Here is a 27,112-nt window from a genome sequence, read left to right as displayed (position 1 = left end):
AATGAGATGAACCCAAAGAGACCCTTACTAAGACACTATCCTAATTAAAATGCCAAAGGTTAAAGACAAAGAGAGAATAATGAAAGCAGCAAGGAAAACATAGTTACCTATAAGGGAGCCCCCATAAGACTGTCAGCTGATATATCAACAGAAATTTTACAGGCCAGAAAAGTGTGGCAAGAAGTATTCAAAGTGATGAAAAGCAAGGACATACAACCAAGATTACTTTACCCAGCAAAGCCATCATTTAGAATGGAAGGACATATAAAGATCTGCCCAGATAAGAAAAGATAACGGAGTTCATCACCAGTAAACCAGTGTTATATAAACTATGCAAGGGTCTTTAAGAAGAAGAAAAAAGATTAAAAAAGTATGAACAATAAGATGGCAATAAATACATTTCTATCAAAAACTGAACCTAAAAATCAAAATAAACAAACAAGCAGAACAGAAACAGACTCATAGATACAGAGAACATTTTGACAGTTGCCAGAATTGGGAGGTGGGTTTGGGGAAGCTAGGCGAAAAAGGTAAAGGGGTTAAGAAGCACAAAGTGGCCCTGGCTAGCATGGCTCAGTGGATTGAGCACTGGCCTACGAACCAAAGAGTCACTGGTTCAATTCCCAGTCAGAGCATATGCCTGGCTTGTGGGGCAGGTTCCCAGTAGGGGGTGTGTGAGAGGCAACCACACATTGATGTTTCTCTCCCTCTTTTTCTCTCCCTTCCCCTCTCTCTAAAAATAAAATAAATAAAATTGGGGAAAAAAGTACAAATTGGTTGTTACAAAATAGCCATAGGGTTGTAAAGTACAGCATAGGGAATTTATAGTCAATAATATTTTAATAACTGGATGGTGCCAGGTGGGTATGAGATTTATGGGGATGATCACCTTGTAAGTTATATCTAAACATTGGGGTGTAATATAACATTGTATATTAACTATGATTGAAAAATAAAAAGTGATTTAAATAAGCAAACAAACACCACAAAGTTACCCAAAAGGAAATGACAGAGGAGAGACTTCATGAAGCTGGGTCTCTGTCTACACAGTTCATGTCCATCCCCACACCTGCTTGGAAGCTGTGCCTCTGAGAGTACTGTGCTCCTCGGGTCCAGTGAGCTAAGGATGTGTGTACACACACAAGGTGCTTCATCAGTGTCATTAGAGATTCACTTTTGAATTGTGGCCACATTAGTCCGACAGGGTAACGAGCAGCTGGACGCTCTCTCAGGGCCTCTGTTTGTGCTTTGGGTAATTAACTGTGAATGTGCTGCTTCTGTACACAGCAGGAAGTGTCCACAGACAGCAGTGTTAGGAAAGGCAGAGCACTATGTGGACGGACGCAGTTTAGTGAATGCCAAAAATCTATTTTTTCAACATATAATCATGCCTAAATAATAAAACCTACCAAAAATTATTTTCAAACACTATATGAACTCAGGAGAAAAAGTTTAAGTGCTGGATAGCGGCTTGTACCCTGAGAGTTTGTGTTTTTACAGTCCTTACTGACGTCCCCAGAGCCAGACATGACAAGCGTTAGCCACGTTTGAAAGATGACGACTCTGAGTCATAGAGAAGTGTTATTACTGTCCACAGCTCTCTGGCTGTGTTGTGCCCACTTAGTTTATTTACCTCTTGTCTCAAGAAAAATTAAGTTTGAGAGCTTTTATTCTTCCCTCCACTGTGAGCCTAAGTTCTGAGGAACTTGACAGGAGTCACTGTTCCTTTTCTTTGGCCACAGACGCTCAAGGCCCCTGATGGCCTTGCCCTCAGAGACAGCCTCATACTTGTTAAATAACCATGGAATAGCTCTGTTGTAAAGGTAGGTTAAATCTGCCACAGTAAATCTACTGAAAAAATACACCTGAGGAACTGCAACTCCTAAGGAATGGGCACTTGGATGCAAGCTAAGAGACTTGGGTCCTCACTCACTTATGTGATCTTTTGCGAAGTACCTGGGCTCCCCTGCATGTCTGATGCTGAGAGGTATGTCCATGCCCTGTCCCCAAACTGGCACCTTCCTCTCTGGCATGCCTACCACTGCTTACCAGGTAATGGGAAAGGTTCTGGAATTTTCATTCCTAAATGAGAAAGACGTTTTCAATGACTAGCAGTTTGCTCCAGCGAATACAATTTCCAAACTCCTGTTTGATGAGATCAAGTGATACAAGTGCCAAAGTTTCCACTAATTGTAGTTCCTGGCTTTTTATTTAAAAATTCTGGCTACATGAACCCTCACAGTGCAAAGCCACTGCAAATGTAGAGGAGGCTTCTACCACGGAACCTCACTAAGTGTATCTCTATGCCAGAAGAATATTACGTTTTGTTACCTAGAGATCCTAGATACTGTGATGTTAGCCAAAAGCTAACAGACAGCTTTTGCATGAAGCTGAAGTTTCTACTGGAGTACCTTTAGCTATAGAGCCTGAAAGGTGCTAGACTGCATGCAGTCAGGTCCCAGCAGCCTGGCCCTCCAGCAATGCCCCCCAACAGCTAACTTCCCTGCTCCAGAAACAGGAGTAAAGGCACTTTCTCTACTCTCTTCCCCAGCTAAATCTTTGTGAATGATGGGCAGGCAGTTGTAGAGGAAATATTAATAAACAACAATTATCTCATGACAATACTGTTTTTAATGCCAAGGGGAATCCTTCTCACCTCATACTTGGGCCCAAAGAGTGAACAGAAATCTGTCTTACCAGGTATTTGGATGGGCTCATGGCTCTTCATACCTAAAGACAGAAATGACTATTGGTTAGTATTAATGATCTTGCATTGTTAATGCTTCCATTTGTCTGTACCTCCCCCATCACCAACCCTTAAAAAAAGGGAAAAGAAAAGAGTAACAACAGCCTGGCCAGTGTGGCTCAGTTGGTTGGGCATCGTACTGCAAACCAAGAGGTTGAGAATTCAATTACCAGTCAGGTCACATGCTTTGGTTGCTGGTTAGGTCCCCAGTCAAGGTGTGTACAAGAGGCAACTGATTGATCAATTAGGTTTCTCTCTCAAATCAATGTTTCTTTCCCTCTCTTTCTCCCTCCCTTCCCCTTTCTCTGGAGTCAATGAAAGAAAAAAAATTAAAAAGCAGTAACAACAAAAACACTTTTTGATGGCTCTTCATTCTCTAGCTGGACAAACCCAAACTCCTTAGCCTGGACTTCAAGAACTTCCATGATCTGGCCAGTATATCACCAAGTTCACTCACTGGCTTTTAAATGAAATTGTACTGGGTATGAGACTCTGCTTGGTTTGGTTCTATTATCATTATAGTAATTAGCTCTATGATTACACAGTCGTCTTAATCCCTCTGACTTTCACTTCCTTATTTATGCAGAAGAAATACCTTGCAGGTTGGTAGGAAGTGATGATTAAAGGAGATACATCCTAGAAGTGCTTAGTATACTGCATGAAACATAATAAGCACTCAAAAATGAAATCCGTCTGTTCTGGCTTAACCCATTCCTCAAACTCTCCACATCCACCAATGCCCTTAGTCCAAGGAGTCCTCATGTCTCCCAACCGTGCAGCTAGTCTCAAGGAGTAAGTAAAAAGATTACTTACCAGGTAAGACTGGGGACTCCTGGCTTTTCACTCCTAAAGGTGAGAACAGGAATTACTTAGTGAAAAATGCACTTGGCTTGAAAATTAATTTAACCTCACATTTATGTGGCTATTTATACAGTGGAAAACTCTAAAAGCTTTGAGAGACCACAGTGGACAGAGTGAGAGAGAGATCTAAGCCATTGGAGCCTGCCTGATTTCTGGTGAGAACACTGGCCAGTGGCTCAGGATCTCTCCTAGGTTAAGCAGAACAGCTCCATTGATTTTTTTTAAATATTCAGTCCAAGGACTCTGATCTACATTTGTCATCTGTCATGATGTATTTTTTTAAATAAAATGTCTTGATTATATAAGTTATATATTATAATTACAGATAATTTGGAAAAACACAGGAAATTATTAAAAATTACTCTTAATCCCAAATCTCAGTTACTCTTTCTTAACAATTTTGCTATATTTCCTACCAATCTCTTTATTATGTATAATACATGTGCATATACATTTTTAGCATATTTTCCAGTGTTACTGAGATGTAATTGACATGTAGCATCAGATTAGGTTTAAGGTGTACAGCATAATGACTTAACTTACATAGATTTTTCAATGATTACCACAATAAGTTTATTTAAAATCTGTCATCTCATATCAATACAAAAAAAAAAGGAAGGGAAAGAAAACTCTTTTCTCCTTGTGATGAGAACTTAGGATCTACTCTTAGGGACTTTCAAATACATCATACAGCAGTGTTAACTACAGTCGCCATGTTGTACATCAAATCCCCAGTACTTATTTCTCTTCTATCTAGAAGTTTGGACTTTTTACATTTTGAAATAAAATTGGTATTATATTCTACATGTTATTTTTTATCCTATTTTATTTGCCACTGTATATACGAGGTCTGTCCGGAAAAAGTCCAACCATTGTTAATATAACGAGAATGGTTTGCACAACAGTGATGTAACCTGGCACCCAAGGAGAGTGGACTGGAATGCACATGTGTGAACAATGACGACTTCACTGTACTAGTCAGTGGGGACAGTAGATGCCATTGAGTGAGCATGTGTACTGTGTGGCTGTTGCATTCAAAATGACTGAGCAAGTAGAGCAATGAATCTACATCAAATTTTGCATTAAGTTTGAACATTTCTCTGCAGAAGCTATTAGGATGAGTTCAGAAGGCTATGGGCAACTAGTGATTGGCAGCCTCATCACAAAAACACACCCTTTCGTGTATTACATCTCATGCAGTATTTTGGCAAAACATCGAATCACCCAGGTAACTCAGCCTTCCAACAGCCCAGATTTGGCACCCTGAGACTTCTGGCTTTTCCTAAAATCACCTTTATAAGGGAAGAGATTTCAGACCATCAGTGAAATTCAGGAAAATATGACAGGGCAGCTGATGGTGACTGGGAGAACTGTGTGAGGTTCCAAGGTGCCTGCTTGAAGGGGACTGAAGCATCATTGTCTTATGTACAATGTTTCTTGTATCTTGTATCTTCTTCAAGAAATGTCTTTTTTTAAATATTACATGGCTAGATCTCTTCTAGACAGACCTCATAAGTACTTTCTCATATGCTTAAATATTTTTCAAAAATGATTTTTAAGTGTATTGTTTCATACTATGGAATAATTTTATTTAATACCCACCTGTTGAACACTAAGGTTATTTATAAATTTTGGCTACCACAGCACTATGTAGATATTTTTTGTACACATTTTATACACAAATCTTTACCATTACTTCCTTAGGACAAATATCTAAAAGTGTTATAACTAGGTTAAAAGGTATGAACAATTTTAAAAGCTAGTAATACATATTAGCAAAATGTCTTCCAGAAAGGTTCCAGTTTATAATCTCATGGTAATTTAAGGGAGTGTTCCTATCCTAGCACCCTTGAGGACATCTGAATAACATTATTTAAAAAAAAGACAAAAACTTGGGAATATACTAAATAATCAAATGGGTATAGCTAACAGCATCTGTTAGATGGCTGGAAGCAGAAATAAATATAAAAAATCCTAATTTTTAATTTAGAAGAAATCATGCTGATATTTAATGCCCCTGCCCAACACCCGAGGTCACAACATTGTGTGGAATAATTAGCCACACCTTTCTCCATCCACATAACTGCTAGTGTAGAGCAGAAAGTACTATATTCTCTACAACTAGTTCCTCAACTTCCCTCCGGGGTGACCTGAAGATTGCTAGATAATAAACACAGAGACAGCTGCTGTGTCATCTTTATAAAGAAGTCTATCCAACAAAAACATACTAAGCAAACACCTAGAACAGGAACAGAACCACAGAAATGGAGATCACATGGAGAGTTAGCAACAGGGGGGTGGGAGGAGGAGAGAGGGGGAAAAGGTACAGAGAATAAGTAGCATAGATGGTAGGTAGCAAATAGACAGGGGGAGGGCAAGATAGTATGGGAAATGTAGAAGCTAAAGAACTTGTAAGTATGACACATGGACATGACTAAAGGGGGGATATGGATGGGAAAGGGTGTGCAGGGAAGAGGGGAATGAAGGGGGTGTAATGGGACAACTGTAGTAGCATAATCAAGAAAATATATTTTTAAAAAAAGAGAGAAAAAAAGAAGTCTATCCAAAACTCAGGAGGGTCTCTGCTATACCAAACTAGTAAGCTAAAGTAGTTCTTCCCTCTTCCCACTGTTCCTTACCATGCCACGCCCACCTGGTCCCACCCTAAAGGAACTGTCTTGCAAATATAAGGCCCAGAGTTTATGAAAACGTCTTACCAGGGTCTTCAAGCTTCTGGTTTTTATCACCTAAGTTACAAAAAGAAACTTTCCATTTTAACAATAGAATAAAATCATGGGAAGTTACTATAGTTACAGCAAAACTCTTTTCAGGTAATAGGACCATAAAGAACCACTTGGTACATCCAGTAAAGTCATGCCACTAAATTTAAATGTCGGCCAGAGTCTAAATGCACCTTGGCTAATTAGGCTGGAAACTTCCTTGGGCAGCTCAAGAAAAACCATCCCACATAACAAGTTTGGGGGATCTCAGTGAGCTAGAAAAATGTCTGTCTTAAAGAGTTAGCTGAGATCCCTGGGAAGTAACCAGTAAAACTTCTGCCTGCAATGAGCCAATAAGAAGTGTTGCCAAGCAAGTCCCCCGCAGTATGAAATGCTTCACATAAGGACAGGAAATTATCTTTCAAACATCAAGTAAATTACATACTTAGGGAAAGGCCAAATACCTCTGTCTTTAACAAAGTAAATCTTGCTGTAGCGACATGGGCCAAATACGTAATGAGGAACTGAAATGCACAGAAGTGATTTCGGCCATATCACCATAATTGGAAGCAGGCAGGGGGCAGGGCATCTAATCACCCAGGTATTCTAGTTGAATGATACCAAACTTTAGCATATTTGAGAGGTGCAAGTGACTAATGCAAATGACTAACTTCTACTTTCATCTGAATGGTGTCACACAGGTTCATCTCGATGACTGGATGTAGAGCCCTCAGACCTCTCAAGAGAGACTAGCTTTTCAGGTCCCACCAACCTTATTCCCTAGAATGTTTCCACCTTGTTCAGCTCTCCAGAGTGCTAACCCTCTCATTTATAAAGAAGCAAATTTCCCCAGAATAGATTCTATCTTCTCCCTGCCTCATATCTGCCAAGTTATTCCTTCATATCTGCAAGATCCTCTTTTTCTTCAGCTAAGAAATGAACTTGTTAAATAAGAAAAAACTACTAAACATCCATATAAGGATTACTTTTAAATATGAGAGCATACTTACCAGGGCTGGAGACATGGATGGGTTGGAAATAGTCTGAAATACAAAAATGTTTTCATTATGTAGTACTATGCTCAGACGTGAATATCAGGTTGAGTCTATTTTTAAACATTCATTAATGACAAAAACTCGAGTTGGCTTACGTTTAAGATACACATGAAATATGGTGAGATGAGAGATACAAAAATTTCAATCTCAAAAACGAATGGATATGGATTCATTTTAATTACATGAAGAATTCACAGAACACTAGCCAGGAAGACAGCTAAAAATGGACGCTTATTTTCAAACTTTTAAATAAGGAATTCTTTAAAAAATCCACCCAAAGCATTCATCAGCCCAAGGTATTTCCTGACAACTTTGGTCCAAATCTGTTGGGCCTACAAGTAATGCTATTCTTGAATACTCTTAGAATTCCTGCTTATCTACCCAAAGCTTTCTCATGAATCCTCTAAGGAAGATGATCTCTGTCACATCCCCCTGTGCTTCCTACGGAAGTGGAGATGGACTGTATTACCATTCTGTCCCTCCAGGCTGCCCTTGAGGCACATTCGCTTTAGTCCTTCATTAGTTTCCCACATGGTATCTCCTGAAACGTCAAACACAGGGGTATGAGTCTGGCTCTGTGTACGGGAATCATGTGGGGACACTCAGGAGTACTGACACTCCTGTAAGGATGGGCTAGGGAGAGTGGAATGGTACTACATGCCCAAGATAAATGCAGTGTCTGAGAGAACCAGCAGGGCTGGGGTGAGCATGGGGGAGGCGTGCAACAGCGGATGCTCCTGGGCCCTCCCCCTGAGAAGGGGCAGCAGAGGCACAACCCTGCCTGGAGAAAATGGTGGCGGACAGTACGACAGTACAGTTGGATGGCTGCCACCCCAACCTGTGAGAAATCACATGGAAGAATTCCCATTACAGAGAATTCTAAATTTAAAGCATATCTTACCCATGTTCTCAACACAGTTTGCAGTTTTTAGTCCTGAAACATAAAGATAAAGCTTTATTAGTTAGATACAATCTACCCTAGGAAAGATTTCAGGCCTGTCTGTGGCTATTAGTAATTGATCTATCAGCTTCTAGTCTATCAGGCCCATAACTTAGTGGGATGCAAATGGCAGAAGAACTACATGTTTGTATCCATATTACAGTCATCAAACAGCAGTCCCATCTTTGATAATACATCTAACATTTCTAGAATTCAGCTTCCTTATCTGTATCTTTTAGTGGTGGATTGCTTCAAATGACCTCCAGAGGCCCATCCAAAGCTAAAGTTAGAAGATTTACCTATCCAACAATCCTCTCTTCAGACACTAAATGTCATCAACAGCAAACCTATTCCTTTACTGTGACAATTCCTATCCACTGGAGAAAAAGAATCTCTAACAGAGCTTCAAGATCCTTGAATATTGGAACAAAGATCCTTCACATGCATATGGAGAAACTGACCTGTGTGTAAGGAGACCCCACAGTTTTTGGGGAACAGGAACATAGCATCTAATAGCATACTTTTATGGGGTCCTAGGGCCTTCTTGCTGGTGAAAAAAATCATCAGTGCAGCAGCGATTGCCCTGAGACTTGACATAGAGGGGAATCTGCTAGCCTGCCCAACTGCAGTTAAGGCAAGAAGGTCGGTGAGAGGGTATTTAGGTCTGGTGCCACCTTAAGCCATGGAGGGCTTCCCAGAATGCTCTAGAAGATCTAGGTGCCCTACGATCTCTTCTCCATGGCTGGATAACTCACTGATCTAATCAAGTTCAGTTACCTGCAGATAAACTTATCCATCAAAGATGGGAGCATTCCTGAGGGGCCTGTGGAGTATGAACCAAGAATCCAGGTGACTTGGTCCAGTTTCTACAGGTCCAGGAACTGGTACAGATCTGTGAGAGTCTGGTGGTGCCCTGAGGCTAACCTCAGGTGTTTGGCTAGACCTCACATTTAACAAACAGTTCTAGAGACAATTACAAAATGTTGCCCTGGCAGAAGATGAGGGGCAGGTGCAAGCCTTACCCAGAGGGCTTGGTTGAGGGGAAGGGGACGGTGAGGGGAGGTGGGAATGAGAAAGCCAAGGATGTAACAGATTCAACCTGTGGACTAGACACTGGGGAATTTAAAAAGCCTTTATCTTTGGTCTGTAACACAAATTAGAACATTTTTCTCAAAGTGTAGTCTTTCAATCACGTATTTCAGAATGACCTGGATGCTTATTAAAATGGAAAACGCCAGGACTCTAGCCAGGACTACTGACATAGAACTCCTGGGGGTGAAACCTTGTAATTTGCACTTTAAACAAGCACTCCCAAGTGATTTTTATGAACAAAATTTTTGACAGCCTCCTCAGTAGTAAAGGATGGGTAGCTTTTTTAATGCTTATGTATTTTGTTGAAATTTCTGATAACTGATTTTTTAAAAGTTTGAGGCATACAGCATGGTGGCTGGGTTCACACATCCCGTGGAACGACCGCCACGTGGGCCTGGCTGACACCTGCAGAGGCGCCTTTTAACGTTCAACACAGTTCCGCCCTCCAGCGCGGCGCATGTCCTCCTGTTTGACTCCGGGCTTAATTTTTCACTAGGGTTTTCACCACAGGAAAGTAATCAAACTATTCCAGGTTTCTAAAGAACTAACAGGGTTAAAAATGGATAAGAGATTGATCCAGAAGTAAACATGAAAAGGCACAAATATTTTTATAAGGAATAATAAAGAGAATATAACCACAGACTCAACAGGTGTGAAAAAAACATGAGATACTGTGAATAAATTTGAAATACAAGACAAATGGACAAATTTCTAGAAAATATATCAAAAATAATTCAAGAATAAATAGAGAAATCAAGTCCTATTATAACTATTAAGTGTTTAAATTTTTTCCACAAAGAAAATGCAAAAAAATGCAAAGAAAAACTTGGTTATTACACAGTACTGAAGAGAAGGGAAGCACACAGGCAGAGAGCCCTGAGATCATCAAAGTGCGGCAGGAGACAGCAGAGGTCAAGCTCAGAGACTGCACTGCCGTTGCTGGCCAGCACCTGGCATCCCGGTTGCCAGGATTTAGCATTTAGGTAGAATGAATAGCAAACCAAGGCTGGGAGGAGGAGGAGACATCTCACCCACTAACTCAGCAGTCCTGAGCCGGGTCTGATAAAATTGCCAGGTGTTCCAACATCACATGAAATGCAATGTTAGCATGGGAGAAGTCCTTGAACTCTGGGAATCGTCTCCACTATCTGGAAAAGAAAGCCTTGAAACTGTGCTTTCATCCCAAGGCCTGGAAGGTGGGAGAGGGTCCCCAATGCCCAAAGAAGAAGCCCATAAACCAACTTAGGTTCATTGCCTACCTCTGGTCACTATCTATTTTATGAGGGAGTCCCTAATGCTTAAAGAAAGAGCCCATAAATAACTTTGGGAAACTGCCCCAACTTTAATGAACTGCCTCCTGTCACATATCTGTTTTATAAGATGAAAAAAAATGGAGTTTAGGACAAGATAAGGACTTGGGCTAACAGACTCCCACACCTACCTAAGTTTGGGTAGTCACATCCCCCTGGGAAAGCTGGTACCACCTTTACCTGTCAATCAAAATATAACTTCTTCACCCTCATCCTGCCCACTATGTAAGTCCTCAGAACAAAGGACTCCCGCTCTTGCTGCTCTTGGTTCTCTAGCCACCCCAGCCTTCAGCCACCCTTACTTTTGCTGCCCTGAACCTGAACCTTTTACACTGCCTCTCCTCCATCCCCTTAGCTAGGCCTGTTCTCTTCCATGGGAACGGATCACTAATAAATCCGGACTGCATGCTGAGAGATTTGCTGATCTGTAATTCTTTACATGCATCAGCAAGAAGAACCAGGTTTCTCCCGTTAACAAAAGGATTTCCCTTGAGTATTCAGCAAAGTACTGATCAGCTCATATGTGTGAGGAGACTAGCAGAGGCCAGGGAAAGAACCCACAGGATCAGGAATAGTGCCTATTTCCATAAAACACACTGGAACACGTGAGTTGTCATTTTACCAGGGAACGCTATAGTAAGAGGCCTGAAGAGCACTCCAGACAATGGTAAGTTAAGCCCTCCCAGGGGTTCCCTATTTCCTTCAGATCCCAAGACATCACAGACATCTGTGGCCTAACTCATGGCTGACTGGAATCTCTGGTAACAAGACTGCAGCAGCGTTTGTCGGCCACTGGGCTTTTGGACACAAGGACTTCCTCCCTTTGTAGAGCTGCTACTGCCAGCCTGTTATGGGCCTATCTGAGACAGAATTTCTCACTAAATAAAAGGCATAACTCTCCAACCCAATGTCCTAACACACAATGGATTCTCTCTGAACTAGAGCCCCATAAGAGAGGAAAAACTCCCAAAAGGTTCACTGTCACACAAAAATTTCACCTCCAGTTAAGGGGCAAACCTGGCTCCTAAAGGCCTGAGCCCCTTTCACACACAGGCAGCTGCCCATCCCTCAGACCTGCAGTTTCCCAGTGTTAGCAAAGGTGTGCTGAATCCTACAGCAAATTCACAGGGGTACCAAGGGACACTTAAAGTTTCAAGATAAACAACAGCCATAGTTGATATCTGTCAGACACCGCCTGAACTGCTAGCTCAAGGTAGAATGCAGTTGCAAAGCTATGTTATGTTCTGTTTGGTGATATCATACGGTGGCAAAGCCGAGTTTTCAGCAATTGTGATAAAAACCAAATATATGTGAAAATCAACGTGGATCGGGAAATAAGGTGGTGTCTAATTTAACTCCAAAGTTTAAGAAGCTGTGCACTGTCCAATAGGCATATACATAGTACTTTTTAAAAAGTTTCTGTGTATTATTTTTTCAAGTAGCTACTAAGGTGTTAGGAAATAAATGCTTACCCGGTTGTTTGACTTGACCTAATAAGTAGGATTTGGGGCTATTTCTTTAAGCCTAGGAACAGTGAAAATAATTACGATAACACTAAGGAAAGGACCATAAACTGAGAGAGTCTAAAAACCTCTGTATTAGACATTACAAAAGCCTTACCTACTATTTTACCCAAACTACTGGCTCAGTGGGGGCCTTCCCTACAAGACTTCACACCTGAACAGAAATCCAGTTCTCCAGCAAAACAGCCTGCCCCCAGGTTGGGCAAACCCAATAGAAGGCTGCATCCATTCACTGTAATGATGATAACATGTTCGTTGCCTCGGATGCTATATATGAAGAGCTGAACTTCAAAAGGATGATCCTGGCAAGGAGCATGCACATCTATGTTTCTGTACTCTCGTGTGCCAACACTACTGCCCTAGCAGTATGATCAGGTCACTGAGACACCAGAACTGGATTACTAAAGAAAAACTCAGTGCAGTCCCTCTCGATGGAAATAAATGCAGCAAATGCAACTCATGAAATCAATCTTTATGTTAAAGATTCACATGCCTGCTCATATGAAGCGACTGTGTCTGAAGAAAAGCCTCTGGAGACTGACAAAGTAAATCGTGTATGTGCAGCTATGGTCTGCAGTACAGCTCCTGACTCCATAGTCTACCACAGCAAGGAAATCATTATGAAGCTCTGGCCCCTCAAATGAACATTCTACCAGCCTCCCCACTGAAGATCTCTACAGGACTGTCTGGTCTGGCTGTCTTCAACTACCTACACGTTGCCCATAATCATGCTGACTTCTGCTTTGACTGAGCTCCCAAGCACCAAGGAATTAGCAGTTGGAGAGCGAGGGGAACTGGAGGAAGAATATATTCCTCCCCTTTTTGTGTGGGTGTGCTCGCCCTGGCCTCTGTGGGTGGGTGGACAATCCTGTAACACCTGCTTTCACTTCAGTAAATGAATATAAATTCCATACGACCTCGGTAAACAGATAAAAAATACCAGTATACGAAACTGGTTGCTGACTTTGCTCCCCATGGTTCTGTGGCTGCTCTCCTCTGCCTGCAGAAGTTGCAATGGAGCTCATCATTACGGAAAATGGGCAGCCAATGTGGATCATCCCCAAGGGGAGGCAACAGACTATAATGGATTAGGATTATGGTAAGCAGACACTAATGTGGCTCCCAAAGATCCTGCCTCCTGGTATTCACACCCTTGGTAATCCTCTCCTCTTCAGTGTGGACTGGACCTAGTGACTTGCTTCTAGCAAATGGAATACAGCCAAAAGGATGAGATGTCACTGCCGTGATTAGGGTGCAAAAGACTGACATGCTGGCACTGCTTCTTGCTCTCTCTCTCACTCGGTCTGGCTGCATCTTGTTTAACAATAAGCAGTGTAGCCTATTGTACAGCTGACATTGCACCTTTATCAGTTTGTCTGGGAAAACAGTATAGCAGATTAACCTGTGGTGATTCTCCCATGAGAAGGAATAAAGAGTTTCCTTACCATTTATGCACAGTTCACTCCCATAGTTTTGAATTAATACTAAGTTTACACCTTGACCACCGGGAATTACATTATCAAATGGGACGCTGGAACTCTCTCCATGCCCTAACAAGCAGAATTACTTTATTTTTTTTTTAGCTAACTAGTTTTTGTAAGGCCCACAACACTTTTTTATTTTGGAAATTTTAAGTGCAAAACAATAACACAGGACTGTGTTAGTACTAAATTTAGGTGCAGTGTAACTTTTAAAAAATTTTTATTTTATTTTTTCCATTGCCATTTATCCCCCTTATACCTCATTCCCCCAGTCACCACACATGAGCCCTTTTTCCTTTTTGCTCAATCCTTCCACCCCTCACCTCCACCACCCCCTCTTAGCTGTCAGCCTGCTCTCCATCTGTCAGTCTCTCTATTTTGCTTCTTGGTTCACTTCGTTCATTAGACTCTACATATGAGTGAAATCATATGGTATTTGTCTTTCTCTGACTGGCTTACTTAACGTAGCATGATGTTCTCCAGGTCCATCCATTCTGCTGCAAAGGGTAAAATTTTCTTTTTTCACAGCTGAGTCTTTTTTCATCCAAAATTATCATTAGTCACAATAGAACAAGGTTCTAATTGTATCCTCCTAGCTTTTATTTATTTAATCCTCACCTGAGGACACTTTTTCATTGGTGTTGGAGAGAGAGGAAGGCATTGGGTGGGCGAGGAGGGTGATAGACAGAGAGACAGAGAGAAATCAATTTGTTGCCTTTTGCATGCACCCCGACCAGAGATCAAATCTACAGTCTGGGTATGTGCCCTGGCCAAGAATCAAACCCACAACCTACCGTTCCTTATATAGGATGATGCTCCAACCAACTTAACCACACCGGTCAAGCCCTGGTTTGCTTTGAAAAGCTCTGGCTGTTGTCCTTCATAGCATTTCAAACAACCCAGCTTTAATGATCCAGTTTTTGACCCTAGGTTCCCTTTAGTTGTCGCTAGATGGCAGCAGAGGACGTTGGTTAGACCAGTTTGGCGGTAAATCAACACAAGTGCAGGGGACTGACTTTGTCAGAGCTCTCCAAATAGTACATGCGAGCCTCCACAGCAGTCTCCCCTAGTGGCTGGTTTGAACATTAACCTGCCGTGCAGCCTCTGCCTGACCTTGTGGGCAGGCCCACAGGGTGTGCTCATTCCCCTTTCCCCTCCCTCACAATGGGCTCATAACGCACTTGTCTATGCAGGTCTAAGCCACCCTCGCCAACATGCCGCCCCCCCCAATGGCCCCCACCCCCGCATTCTGAATCAACCCAATGTCCACCCCTTTTTGTTCACCACAATTCTACTCACAAACATGAATCTGCGGGCTTCATTGCATGCCTCTGTCTGCCAACCGGCCTGATGCCAGTGACTGATGTGGCCAGTAGCTACTGCAGCCAGGGTTTGTGTATAACCACAGCCTCCACAAATGGCATTTGGCTAAATGCATCAGAAGTGTCATTTTGTCAATCCAGATGCAAATGGGTTTCTGGCTGTAATGTGCTGGTAAAGTTGAACAAGTCCTATGGTGGGAGTTGGGGGTCCTGATGTGTACTGTTTGCTGGTTCCTGTGGTATAACTCTCAACCATGGCCAATTTCAAGCCACTGTGATGTACGAGGAGCTGGGAAGAGATACATGCCCACAGTCAGTTCCCATAAGCTGGTATGAGCTGGCTCCAACTGGCCTGGGTTTTGGTTAAGTCTGATGTATTGTTGGTGAGGGGCATGGGCACCTTTCCTCTCTACACAAGTTTACTCTCTGTAGCCATCTCCCCTCAAGGTGAACAGTTATTCTCACTTCCTTGCAATTTAGGACCAGGACTAGGGTAAGGTAAATGAAGTGCTGAATGCAAACTTTAAGGAGACACTCTTAGGATCAGGCAAGAGCAACCTTATGCACCCAAGCACCTCAAAGGTTACATAGCTTCTGCCATTAATTCATAAGTGGATCAGCTCCCACACAGCTGTGATGTCTCATCAGCACTTCCACACCTATTCTTTTTTATCTCATAGGGCCTTGGCCACACTGAGTCAAGGTCTAAACGTCCACCCTGCTCCCGAGGCCCCACTGCAATACCCACTCTTCCTGACCAGCAGCCATGGTTTGGGGTTCAGCTAGATAATCACACTCATAAGACCCCTAAAGGCCATCATCTCACCACCTTTGCAGAAGAATGCAAGGCAAGAAACACAGTATACTACTCAGCAACAGGACAGTGTGAGAGTCATCCCTTTAATGCAAGTCCTTACAGCAGTCCAGGGCTTTTAGCCCCAGAATGATGCTCAGTTACAAGGAAACAAGGTTACACGGATGGGTGCAGGAACCATCCTAACTTGATAGCCTCACACCACATCGTCTATTTGTCACAGAAGACAATATCTCTTATACCAGTATACTAGGGCTGTACTGCCAGGACTCAGCAAAAGGAACACCTGGGTAGGCCACAGTACATGTAGGAATGCCCAATACTATGGCTTCCCCCCAACTATTTACAGTTCATCTGCAATCCTCCCAGATCAGATGCACATTAGTAATGAAGCATTAAGTTTACCATTAGGAATTCCACCTTTGGTAGATTTCAGAGAAAAAGTGCTAAAAGAAGATCAACAGGAGGCCATTTTCATAGGAGGAAGTAGAAAGAGTTTTGTTAACCCATTACTCACATACACCAAGGCACAACATCATAAAATTTCAGAATGTTGAGGATAAAGAAAAATCTTAAAACCTTCCTGGGAGAAAAGGAAAAACAGGTCTCATTCAAAGTTTTAGTAATAAGAATGGCTTCACACTTTTCAACAGCAATACCAGAAACTAGAAGACAGTGGAGGAATCTCCAAAATTCCTAGGAAAATAACTTCTGAAACAGAAATACAAATCTACACAAATTATTATTCAAGCCTAAAGACAGGTGTTTTTTCAGACACGCAGTCTTAGAAAATTTGCCTCAACGTCTCTTCTCTCAAAAAACTTCCAGAGAACCCTTACTCCACCAAACAAAGGAGTAATTCAAGGAAGAGCAAGAAATTTAAGACACAGGGGATTCCTCACGGGAGAAGCAGAAGAAAGTCTCAGAATAGTAGTGCGGAGAGATTTCAGGATATTCAACAGGTCTAGAGAGCATGTCATACAGCAGGAGGACGGGGGAATACAGGAGGAGTATATCCAGAAAAAGAAAAGACAGTATCTGAATGTATTAAGAGGAGAGTTATATTTCTAAGGATTTGGGAGTACATTATAGATGGGATATAAAAAGCTAAAGAAATAAAAAAAATCATACAATTAATAATCCTGGGGTAAAAGAGGTTCTTAAAGAGTACCGCCTTTACCACACTGGGAGAATGGGAAGAGGGAAATGCATGGATGTGGAGGGGGAGGGTGACAGTTATTAGAAGCTTTTAGTTTACTCACCTAACAACTGTTTCTAATTCCCTTCTCCCTTGCCTCCCTGCACTGTAGAGGTTGGAAATGCTAATTACATCCTTTCCAAGCTTTCTTGTAGTTATGAATGACCATGTGGCTGCTCCAGTGAATAATATGTAATCAGAAATCTACTAACAGTTTCTGGGAAAAGGTTTACTTTCCTGATTAAACAGGCAGATTTGGCTGCCATCCCTCTTCCCCTTGTTTTTGTCTTAAACAGGGATTGATGTCTATAGTTACAACAGTCATACTGCAAACATGAATTAAGAAACCAACACGCGCAGGCTGGGAGAACAGAAAGAGCTTGAGTTACTGATGACATAGCGGAGCCACTGTACCAACTCTGGACAGCCTACCCCTAGACTTCTTATTAAGTGAGAGTTCTCAGGTAGGTTTTCTATTACAGCTCAATGCAATAAAGAATGCCTAATTAATGCATAGTATATGAGAGCTAAATACTCATTCTCTGTACTGTGAAGTCAGCAGATAAAAATCCAGAAATATTATTACTTAGAAACATGACAATAAGTGCCTGAAAAAAAAAAAGGCTAAAAAAAAAAGGAGGCCACTGAGGAGTGGCAAATGGGAATGGAATTGGTGGGAAGAGGGTGCTATTTCTCATTGTAATCCTTATATTACAGGCACTTGTGGCCAGGCACTTGTGGGCCAGTTACTGGGCCAGGTACTTTGCTGTGGGGGGCTGTTCTGTGCACCATTTAGTAGTGTCCTTGGCCTCTACCCAGTAGATGCTAGTAGCAACTAGGGATAGCTGTGACAACTAAAAATGTTTCCAGCCATTGCCAAATGATCCTGAGGGGCAAACTGCCACTGGATGGGAATGACTGCCTTATAGTACTATTTTATGTTTTTAACTTTCTATAAAACCATAAATGTATTACTTTGATAAAACTATATTTTGGAAAAAGAAACTAACGGGATGAAAGGAGCTAGGCTAGAGACCACCACTGTCATTTCTTCTTTCAAACACCTCTCACTTTCCTTCCTGACCTCTCCCTGGACCTGAGAATCCCACTCCCTCCCCCTCAGACAAGCACAGACAGAACAGAGACATTTACCTCCGAGAAACGCACACTCGTAGTGGCTGCAGGTCTTGTTTGTGCTGAGAAGGATAAGGTTGTTGCCAGCCCCATCCTGTGACACATGAAAAACCTCATTCAGGGGTATTAAAACAATTCTTTCACTTGTACTTTCTTTATCAAAAAATTTTTCAATGGCAACTCCAAAGCAGGAGCGAATGGTTAGCAGAACGTGCTGGTCATCTGCAGCCTGAGGTTTGGCTGAATATGCCAAGGTGAAGTGGCCAAACCTGGCTTGGTTTAGCCCTCCACCGGTAAACGAAGGGGCCTGGCTCGTGCTGTACACCACATTCTTGTAGCTGTCCTCGCAAGGTCTTCTCAGCAACTGCAGGGCTTTCGTCAGGTAAAAATGCAAAGCTTTGAACTGGAAGCCGTAGATGTAATCTTTTCGAGACTGGCCGGCCACCTTCACAGCTTCGTTGAACAGCTGGTAAAAGGGAGTTTGCTCTTGAGCTTCATTAATAAAAGCCGTCAAGGCTATTCCATGGTTATCCTTAAAACTCATGGGGAGAAACAGCTGAGTCTTCCGAGCTTCCCATTTGGCTTTTGCATTTTCCCACACATCTTCCAAAAGCTGATGGCTTGCTTTCTCTTCCTTGAGCAGTTGCGGAATATACTTGATTTCCATCCTATCAGAACATTTCTGGTATTCATCATCAAATGCATTATCTGCCATGTCTAATGTATTAGCCTTCACCTTCAAAGGAAAAGGAAATACTCTTGAAATAAGATATTTAGTGTGTCATTTTCTCTCATATTACTTCCTCCACACTGTCATGTCCTGCCAAGAATCTCTCCCTTGCTTACAATCAACTTTGGATATATAGTTTTTTAATGTAGGAAGTGTATTCCATTGCTATTGATAACTTTTTTCAGCAAGGACCTATTTGTGTGAAAGAGTAAATGTTAGCAGGTGAGATATGGGTATGATTATGCCTGTAACTCATTCATTAAACCTTGAGGTACTGAGGAAAAGTCAATGAATATAAAACTTAAGAAGTGAAAAAAAAATGAGGAATAAAAAACAGAAGGAACAAACAGTAAGAAAACAGTAGGCATAATCCAGAAATATCAATAACTACATGGAATGCAGATGGTTTCAACATGCCATTTAAGGACAGATTTTCAGGAAGGAAAAAAAAAAAAAAACTAAAGAAGGGGGTGGCAATCCTGGCTTTGAAAATATTCTTAGCCAGATTTCTTCAACCCCTCAAAACTGTTGAGTGAATATGAAATACCATGCATGGAATATCATACATGATAAAGACATAATGGCAAATATCACCCTTTTTCTTGAGAGGAGACTCCCTTCCTTGTCCATGTGGTTTGGGTAGGATGGATTGCACCTTCAGCCCCAGTAGTAAGCAATGAATCAGGCTTAAAAACCAGAACATTCTTTCCTTCTGTACAACCATAAGCTCTAAGGATAATAATGGCTTGGGGAAGCCAATAGTTATCCTTTTAGTTCCACGGAGAGTCCTGCCCACAAATATAGTTAATGAATGAAAGGCTTGTAGAGGTGATAAGTGGAGAGAGAGATGAAGCCCTGATAACATTACTTAAGGCCATGGGTCTAGCTGTTCCTGAAGACTGTATTTTAACTTAGTCATAAGAAGCAACCAATGTGCTATTTGCTTGAGCATGTTTACACTGTTTCTGCTGTATACAACTGAAAAAGGCCTAATCCATCTTTCAGTGACGCATGGTAGAAGCAGGATGGTGTAATGTAACTAACCCCAGGGTGGAGTCAGACTTGTGTGAGTTCATTCCATTCCTGTTACTAAGTACTAATTAGTTACGGGAAAATTACTTGACATTTCTGAACTTCAATTTTTTCATCTAAAAATGGGAATAAAGTAAGGAAATAATGTTTCTTTATAAAGATTTTATGCATTTATCTTTAGAGAGGGGGAAAGGAGGGAGGAAGAGAGGGAGAGAGAAACATTAATGTGTGAGGGAAACATCAATCATCAATCAGTTGCCTCTTGCACGCCCCCAACTGGGGACCTGGCTGGAAATCTGGGCATGGGTCCTGACTGGGAATCAAATGAATAACCTTTCAGTTCACAGGCTGTTGCTCAAGCCTCTGAGCCACACTAGCCAGGGCAGGAAGTAATGTTTTAACTGTAGAGTTGTCGTGGGGATAAATGGTGTAATGAATATAAGCAAAGTCTTAGCTCCATGTCTGGTACATATCAGGCCTTCAACAAACTGTGGTTATTTTTAATTGTTTCATGATGGAAATATATTAATTATACTGTACCTTCCTCAAGGGCAGAATCTGCATTATATTTATACTTCAAAGGCCAAGCATCTAAATAAGTGAACTAAATAAGAACCCTGTACTCTAACCTATTGATCAAAAAACAGGATGAGCAAATCTGCCCAGAACACCATTTAAGGGTTTCTACAAAGCAAAGAATAATTAATGCCTTCCACATCATTCTCTCTTTCTACTCTGCTGTATTACTTTCAGGGCACATCGGTTGCATCACCTATGCTCTCAGTTGGAGACCTTAAGCTGAATAACTTGTCTGGAATTGAGATTTGAACCCAGGCAATCTAGCTCCTGAGTCTGTCCCCTTAATCAAAATGTTGTTTCCAACAATGCATATCATTGAAACTTATGTGGCACTTTGTGAAGGGTTTACTTTTGTTCTCATAACAACCCTTATGAAAGGTTGGGCAGACAATTCATACCACCATTTTACAAACAAAGCAATTATGCTGGTGTCAGACACTATCTTTCTTGGTTACCAGCCACAGAATATTCTGCTGGGAAAGACCCCTGTACTCCGAGTCTGTAGGTCAGTTTCTTGACGTGGGAATTTGAACTTCAGGAGATTGAATCATTGCTGTCTCCTAGCCAAAAAATTTGCTTTCCTCTGTAGCACAGAATGTACCCCAGGGTATGCTGGGCACCAATGCCTGATTTATCTTTAAGACTTCAACATATTACAAGATTGTGCCCTGAAGTCACCACCTCTCACATTCCTCATATCGCATCAGAGTTGATCTAATATGTTCCTGTCTGTTCTATGCCCTAACCGGTCTCCACATGCCTAATTTTAGACATCAAGTCTTTCTGGCCCAAGGCCACAGTTGATTACATGTTCTGCACAGTGAGTGCCTTGAACAGTGAAAAAGTTCACAAATGCCACCACCATTCAGGGACCACTGGGTGAACATTAAGGGACAGGTATAAAAGGTTAGATGAACACACTGATTATATATTTTCTTTTCTGATTTATCCATTCAAACAAAGATGAATATGGATGAAATTCAATTACCAAAAATTTATTACAAAAATGTGGAAATGGTCCCCGCTGGTGTGGCTCAGTGGATCAAGTACTGGCCTACAAACCAAAGAGTCACCCATTCAATTCCCAGTTGGGGCACAGCCTGTGTTGCAGGCAGGGTCCCTGGTGGTAGGCACACAAGAGGGAACCACACAATGATGTTTCTCTCCCTCTTTCTCCCTTCCTTCCCCTATCTCTAAAAATAAAGAAATAAAATCTTTTTTAAAATGTGGAAATGACTTAAATGCTCAAGGAAAGAAATTATCAAAATCCATAGAATATGTTAAAATTATGTTGGAAAGGAATATTAAAAATGCAAATCAAAACATAGTGAGATACTACTTCATATCCAGTAGAGTGACTATATTAATAAAGAAATTAAGTGTTGGCAAGTATGTAGAGAAGGTGAACCCCCACACACTGCTGGTAGGAATGTAAGATGGTATTGCCACTGTGGAGAGCAGTGTGGCAGTTTCTCAAAATGTTATACATAGAGTTGCTGTACGACCCAGTGAGTCCACTCCTATGTATATACCTAAGAGAATTGAAAATGTATGTTCACACAAAAATATGTACATGTCAGCTCATAGCAGCACTACTCATTCACAAGAGCCCAAAAGGGAGAACAACCCAAATGTCCACAAATTAATGCATGGGTCAACAAGATGTGGCTTGACCACATAATAGAATATTATTCAGCTGTAAAAAAGAATGAAGTATTGAATACTAATACATGCTACAATGCAAATGAACCTTAAAAATGTTACACTAAATGAAAGAAATCACGGATGAAATATCCAGAATGTCCACAATAGGCAAATCCATAGAGACGAGGCACAGGTGGGATGGCCAGGGGATGCAGGGAAGAGGGAATTAGGTCTAACTGCTGACTAGCTACAGGGTTTCTTTTGAGGTTGATGGGAATGTACTATGAGACAGTGGTGAAATTATGCACAATGGGTGAATCTATAAACACCATTGAATTGTGCACTTTAAAATGGAGAATCTTTATATGTGAATTATCTCAATTAAAATCACACTACAGTACAAGCAACATAATATATAATGATTCTATAGACAATGTATTAGAATATTAAATTCAAAAATGGATAAGATTTCAAGAATTCAAGAAATTACCTCAGATCAGTGGACAAATAATCTGAAGTAATTTCTTGAATTTGGGGGGAACATTGTGGAGGGGGAGTTAAGTGAGATACCTAGCTCATATTTTACATAAAAATGTTATAGAATATTAACAAAAATAAAATAACAAAAATTCTATAAAAAAATAGTGAATGTGAGAAAGTGATCATTATATAGCAGTTTAATAAAAAACATGTAGCCAAACACTGCAGTGTCATCTTATTTGGAAAAAAATACATATTTTCATAATATTTAATGACATACACATTTGCAACAAGAATTAACTTAAAAAGATAAAAAATATATGTATTGTATGCACCCACTTTGTAAATTAAATACACACACAGAAAAAAGCCAAGGAGACTAAACACCAACGGATTAAGAGTCTTTCCCGCTGAGTAGAAAGACTGTGGATGATTTTTACTCTCCTGTTTTTGTTTGATTTTAATTTTTCAACTTTTTATAATTGACATGTATCAAATACATAAATGAAAGATGAAAGCTACTTGAAAAAACTGGTTAGTCTACTTTATCTGCTCGTTTGCTTTAAAACCCACACAGACGCCTCAGGTAACATTACATTGAGAGCGCCTCGTTCAGTGACCATGGACTTCCCACTCCCAACATTACCTGGAAAATATCCATTAAAATCATAGCTGACAGCAGCATGGTGATCATTTCAAAATGTCCTGTCTTCATTTTTCTCTTCTAAATTAAAACGAAGAAATCCCAATTTAGTAGACTAAAAAAAAAAGCGGCTTAGGGAAGCAGAGCTGGATGATACAGTCTATTTTCCTTCTGGGTGAGACTGGTTCCCGGGATGGGCAGGAAGTGAGTATTAGTACACTCCAGTGGCTGAAAAGGCCTAGATTTTGCCTGTTGGTCTAACACCCTCATTATACAGGTGAGGAAACAAAAACTCAGAGAACTTTAGCAATTTGCTCAACATTAAATCTATCCTTTTCTGTTCTCCTCTAGATAAGTTGTCTCTCCCACCAGAGTCACTGGTGCTTGTGCTTTCTTGCTGTCACTAAAGCTCCCCTCAGCATGCACGTGAAATTAACATCAACTAGAAAAAAAACAAAAACATTTCAAAGTTGCTCTCCCAGCTCCCAGTTTCCAAGAATTCTCCAAGAGTTAGAGCCCATGTACATCATCCACTCTTCTAAGCTTGCTGTAAACCAAGTTAAGCTCATTTGAGCAGGATGAAGGAGATGATGAAGCTAGCAGTGGTACAAAGCAGAAGGCTAGCTAAAGGGATCTCCTTCCCCCAAATGTTCACAATCAAGAAAAGCCCAAGGATGAAACAAGTGTCTTGCATAACTTCCTGACGTCGGGAATGAGAGTAAGAAGGAACTGGGTAGGCAGTAATTCCAATAAGATTATATAACTCTGCTCTGGTTAAATGCGCAATATTCATCCCAATGTTTATGAGACTGAAAGGGCTACTAAGTAGGAGGGCAAGAGGCCCTACAAGCTGAAGCTGTCCCAGAGTCATGAAAAGATTCCGTTAGTGCTGGTCTACAGTTCCTTCCACACACTTAAAACACAGTGGAAATGACTCAACTGGACTACAATGTCTATTTTACTGTTCCAATCACCACATTCTGGCATCTGAATGCAGGAATGAAAGCACAGAAGAAAGGAGATAGTCTTCCCTTTGGCCCTAAATTCTCACCTTTATTTAGGAGCCATTTGTTTCACTAAAGATACTAAAATATAGTACCAAAAATGCCACTTTTGTGTGTTCAACTTCTCTTTCCAAAAAAGATTCGGCCTATACAACTGGCAGATGACTGTCACAAGGTAGTATATGCTAAGAAAGCTTAGAAAGCTGGAGTTTTAAAAATTCTTCCCTTCTGTAGTCTGGACATAAATAAGTAAAAATGTTTACCTTCTTTCCCTGTGTAGGAGGTTTAAATGATGCTAGGTCTCAAACTGCTTCCCCACTCTCTCAGTTGTGCTGAGTGTGTCTTCGGCATGGGAGGTTGTTGACAGTGAGAGCCGGGAAGGGAATGCTTTTCTTTTTATAAACACCCCCAGCAGCAGCTTGGCAGTGGCACATTACCCCATTTGTGTTCTGCTATTTATATCTGGCCCCCGCACCATCCCTTGGAATCATTACTGTTAACACATGAAATCTCTAAGAGGCTTGTAAAGCCACAGCAATTCCCTCTGACCACATGGCATATTCAGTTCCGAGTCCTTAGTTCTGGGCTTCTCAGAGAGGGATCACTTCCCATTCCTAACCCTTTGACTCTGACATGTCAACCATCTAGCCAGGCTAAAGCCAGACTTTACCCTGGCTAGATGGTTCACATAACTAAGGGGACCTGCTGTGTTGATTGCTGGCAAGGATGATGGCTATCACCATTCACTCAACCAGCTTACTATATTCAGGCACTGTGCCGGATGCTGGGATACGCAAGCAAGTTAAAACGAGGTACCGAAAAGCATTCACAATCTAATAAAAGATATGAATATCCCTTAACAAGAATACATGTTAAGATTCTTAAGTATAAAGTCTAGTGACAACACTAAGAAGGAAAGGATTTGGTATTACCTGCAACTACAATTCTCATCTGAGTGAGGTACACATAGTAAATATATTGATTGTAATGTTGAATATATTAGAGTTGAACACTTAAGAGTTCACTGACTAGATAAGAAACCATTGAGTGTCCTAAGAAATTCATGCATATGTACATCAAAATGCATTAATCAATTGTATTGGATAGTAGCACTATTCATAATAGCCCAAAACTATAAATCACCCAAATGCCTACCAATAGTAGAATGGGTAAACGTGGTATATTCATACAATGGATTTTGTATAACATTAAAAATGAATAATCTCTAACCACATATACAAATGTAGACAAATCTCACAAACAAAATTATGAATAAAAGAGATACACTCTGTAGCTTTTCCAAGCAAGGAAAAGATTGACTTGAATGACTGGTGTGAGCAAAAGATCTGAATTGACACTTCACCAAGGAAAATGTATGAATGACAAACAAGCAGGAAAAAGATATTCAACATCAATAGGCATCAGTAAATGTAAATTAAAACCACAACATTGCCCTGGCCAGCATGGCTCAGTTGGTTGGAACATCGTTCCATAATCTGAAAGGTCATAGGTTCAATTTCCAGGCAGGGCACATGCCTGGGTTATGGGTTCGGTACCTGGTGAGGGTGTGTTTGAGAGAAAATCAACGGATATTTCTCTCCCTCTCCCTCCCTCTATTCCTCTCTCTCTAAAATCAATAAGCATGTCCTTGGATGAGAATTAAAATAAAATAAAATAAAACCTCTACATATCCACTAGAATGACTCCAATGTAAACAACTAGCAACATCAAATGCTGATGAGGATGTGGATAGAGCAACTGAAATTCTCACATGTTGCTAGCAGTAACAATATGGGTACTTTTGAAAACAATTTGACAGTTTTTATCAAGTTAAAATGTATATTTACAATAAGACCCAGTAACCTTAATCCTAGATATTTACCCAAGAGAAATTAAAGCATACATATGTTCACACAGACTTGTACTCAAATGTTCATAACAGCTTGATTCATAATAGTCAAAAGATAGAAACAACACAAGTTTCCATCAACTGCTCAATGGGAAAACAAAAAAAACCACCCTACTTTAGGAATAAAAAGAAACAAAATTCCTTCTTTAGATTAGTAGTTCTAAAAACTGACTGTAGTAGTTGTTGCGTAATTCTAGGAATATACTAAAAATCTTGTACACTTTAAATGGGTGAATTGTATAGTATCTGAATTATATCTCAATAATGCTGTTGTTTTTTTGTTTGTTTATTTCTTAAATCCTTACACAAGGACATGTTTCCATTGACTTCAGAAAAAGAGGAAAGGAGAAAGAGAGAGAGAGGGAGGAATGGACAGGGGGAGAGAAAGAAACACTGAAACATCAGTTGGTTGCCTCTCACACGTGCCCCAACTGGGGAGCAAACCCACAACCAAGGCATGTGCCCTGAAAGGGAATCAAATCTGCAAACTTTTGGTGCATGGAATGACATTCCAACCAACTGAGCCATGTGGCCAGCAGCACTCAATGATGCTGCTTCTTAAAAAGGAATGAACTACTGATACATGTAACATCACAGATAAATCTCAAAAGTACTATGCTAAAAAGGCAGTCACAACAGGCTACATACTGTATGATAATATTTAGGTGATATTCTAGAAAAGGCAAAACTCCAGCGATAGAAAGCAGATCAGTGATTGCCAGGGCCTTGGGTTGAGAGAGGAGAGGGACTACAAAGAGCATGAAGGAACTTTTTGGAGGTGATGAAACGGTTTAGATCATGATTGTATGGTGGTTAAATGATGATAAATGTCAAAAGTTACAGAACTGTACACTTAAAATGGATGAATTTTATTTATATAAATAATATATAAATA

At 40.8% G+C, this 27,112-nt stretch overlaps 1 protein-coding gene across 6 annotated transcripts in view; it reads right to left on the bottom strand.

The window, feature by feature from the left end:
* ART3 (ADP-ribosyltransferase 3 (inactive)) overlaps positions 1-24,724 on the bottom strand; it is a 32,237-nt gene extending 7,513 nt beyond the window's left edge. For 2 of the 6 annotated variants that reach the window (XM_045858235.1, XM_045858237.1), the window contains exons 1-8: positions 24,572-24,724; positions 23,308-23,385; positions 18,215-18,932; positions 8,284-8,316; positions 7,338-7,370; positions 6,325-6,354; positions 3,560-3,592; positions 2,698-2,730 (exon numbers count right to left, since the gene is read on the bottom strand). In XM_045858235.1, the coding sequence (XP_045714191.1) occupies positions 2,698-2,730; positions 3,560-3,592; positions 6,325-6,354; positions 7,338-7,370; positions 8,284-8,316; positions 18,215-18,932; positions 23,308-23,376 (949 nt within the window). In that variant the 5' untranslated portion in view covers positions 23,377-23,385; positions 24,572-24,724. Of the gene's footprint in view, positions 1-2,049; positions 2,083-2,697; positions 2,731-3,559; positions 3,593-6,324; positions 6,355-7,337; positions 7,371-8,283; positions 8,317-18,214; positions 18,933-23,307; positions 23,386-24,571 lie in introns of all 6 variants that reach the window. The other 4 variants (XM_045858236.1, XM_045858238.1, XM_045858233.1 and 1 more) reach the window with 3 other exon arrangements.
* Between the last annotated feature and the right edge of the window lie 2,388 nt (positions 24,725-27,112).

This window comes from Phyllostomus hastatus, unplaced genomic scaffold (genome assembly GCF_019186645.2).
Source record: "Phyllostomus hastatus isolate PE091 unplaced genomic scaffold, TTU_PhHast_1.1 phas_scaffold_1674, whole genome shotgun sequence".
Classification (NCBI taxonomy): domain Eukaryota; kingdom Metazoa; phylum Chordata; class Mammalia; order Chiroptera; family Phyllostomidae; genus Phyllostomus; species Phyllostomus hastatus.
Note: the sequence above shows the minus strand (reverse complement) of the source record. Positions and strands in the feature narration are given on the sequence as shown.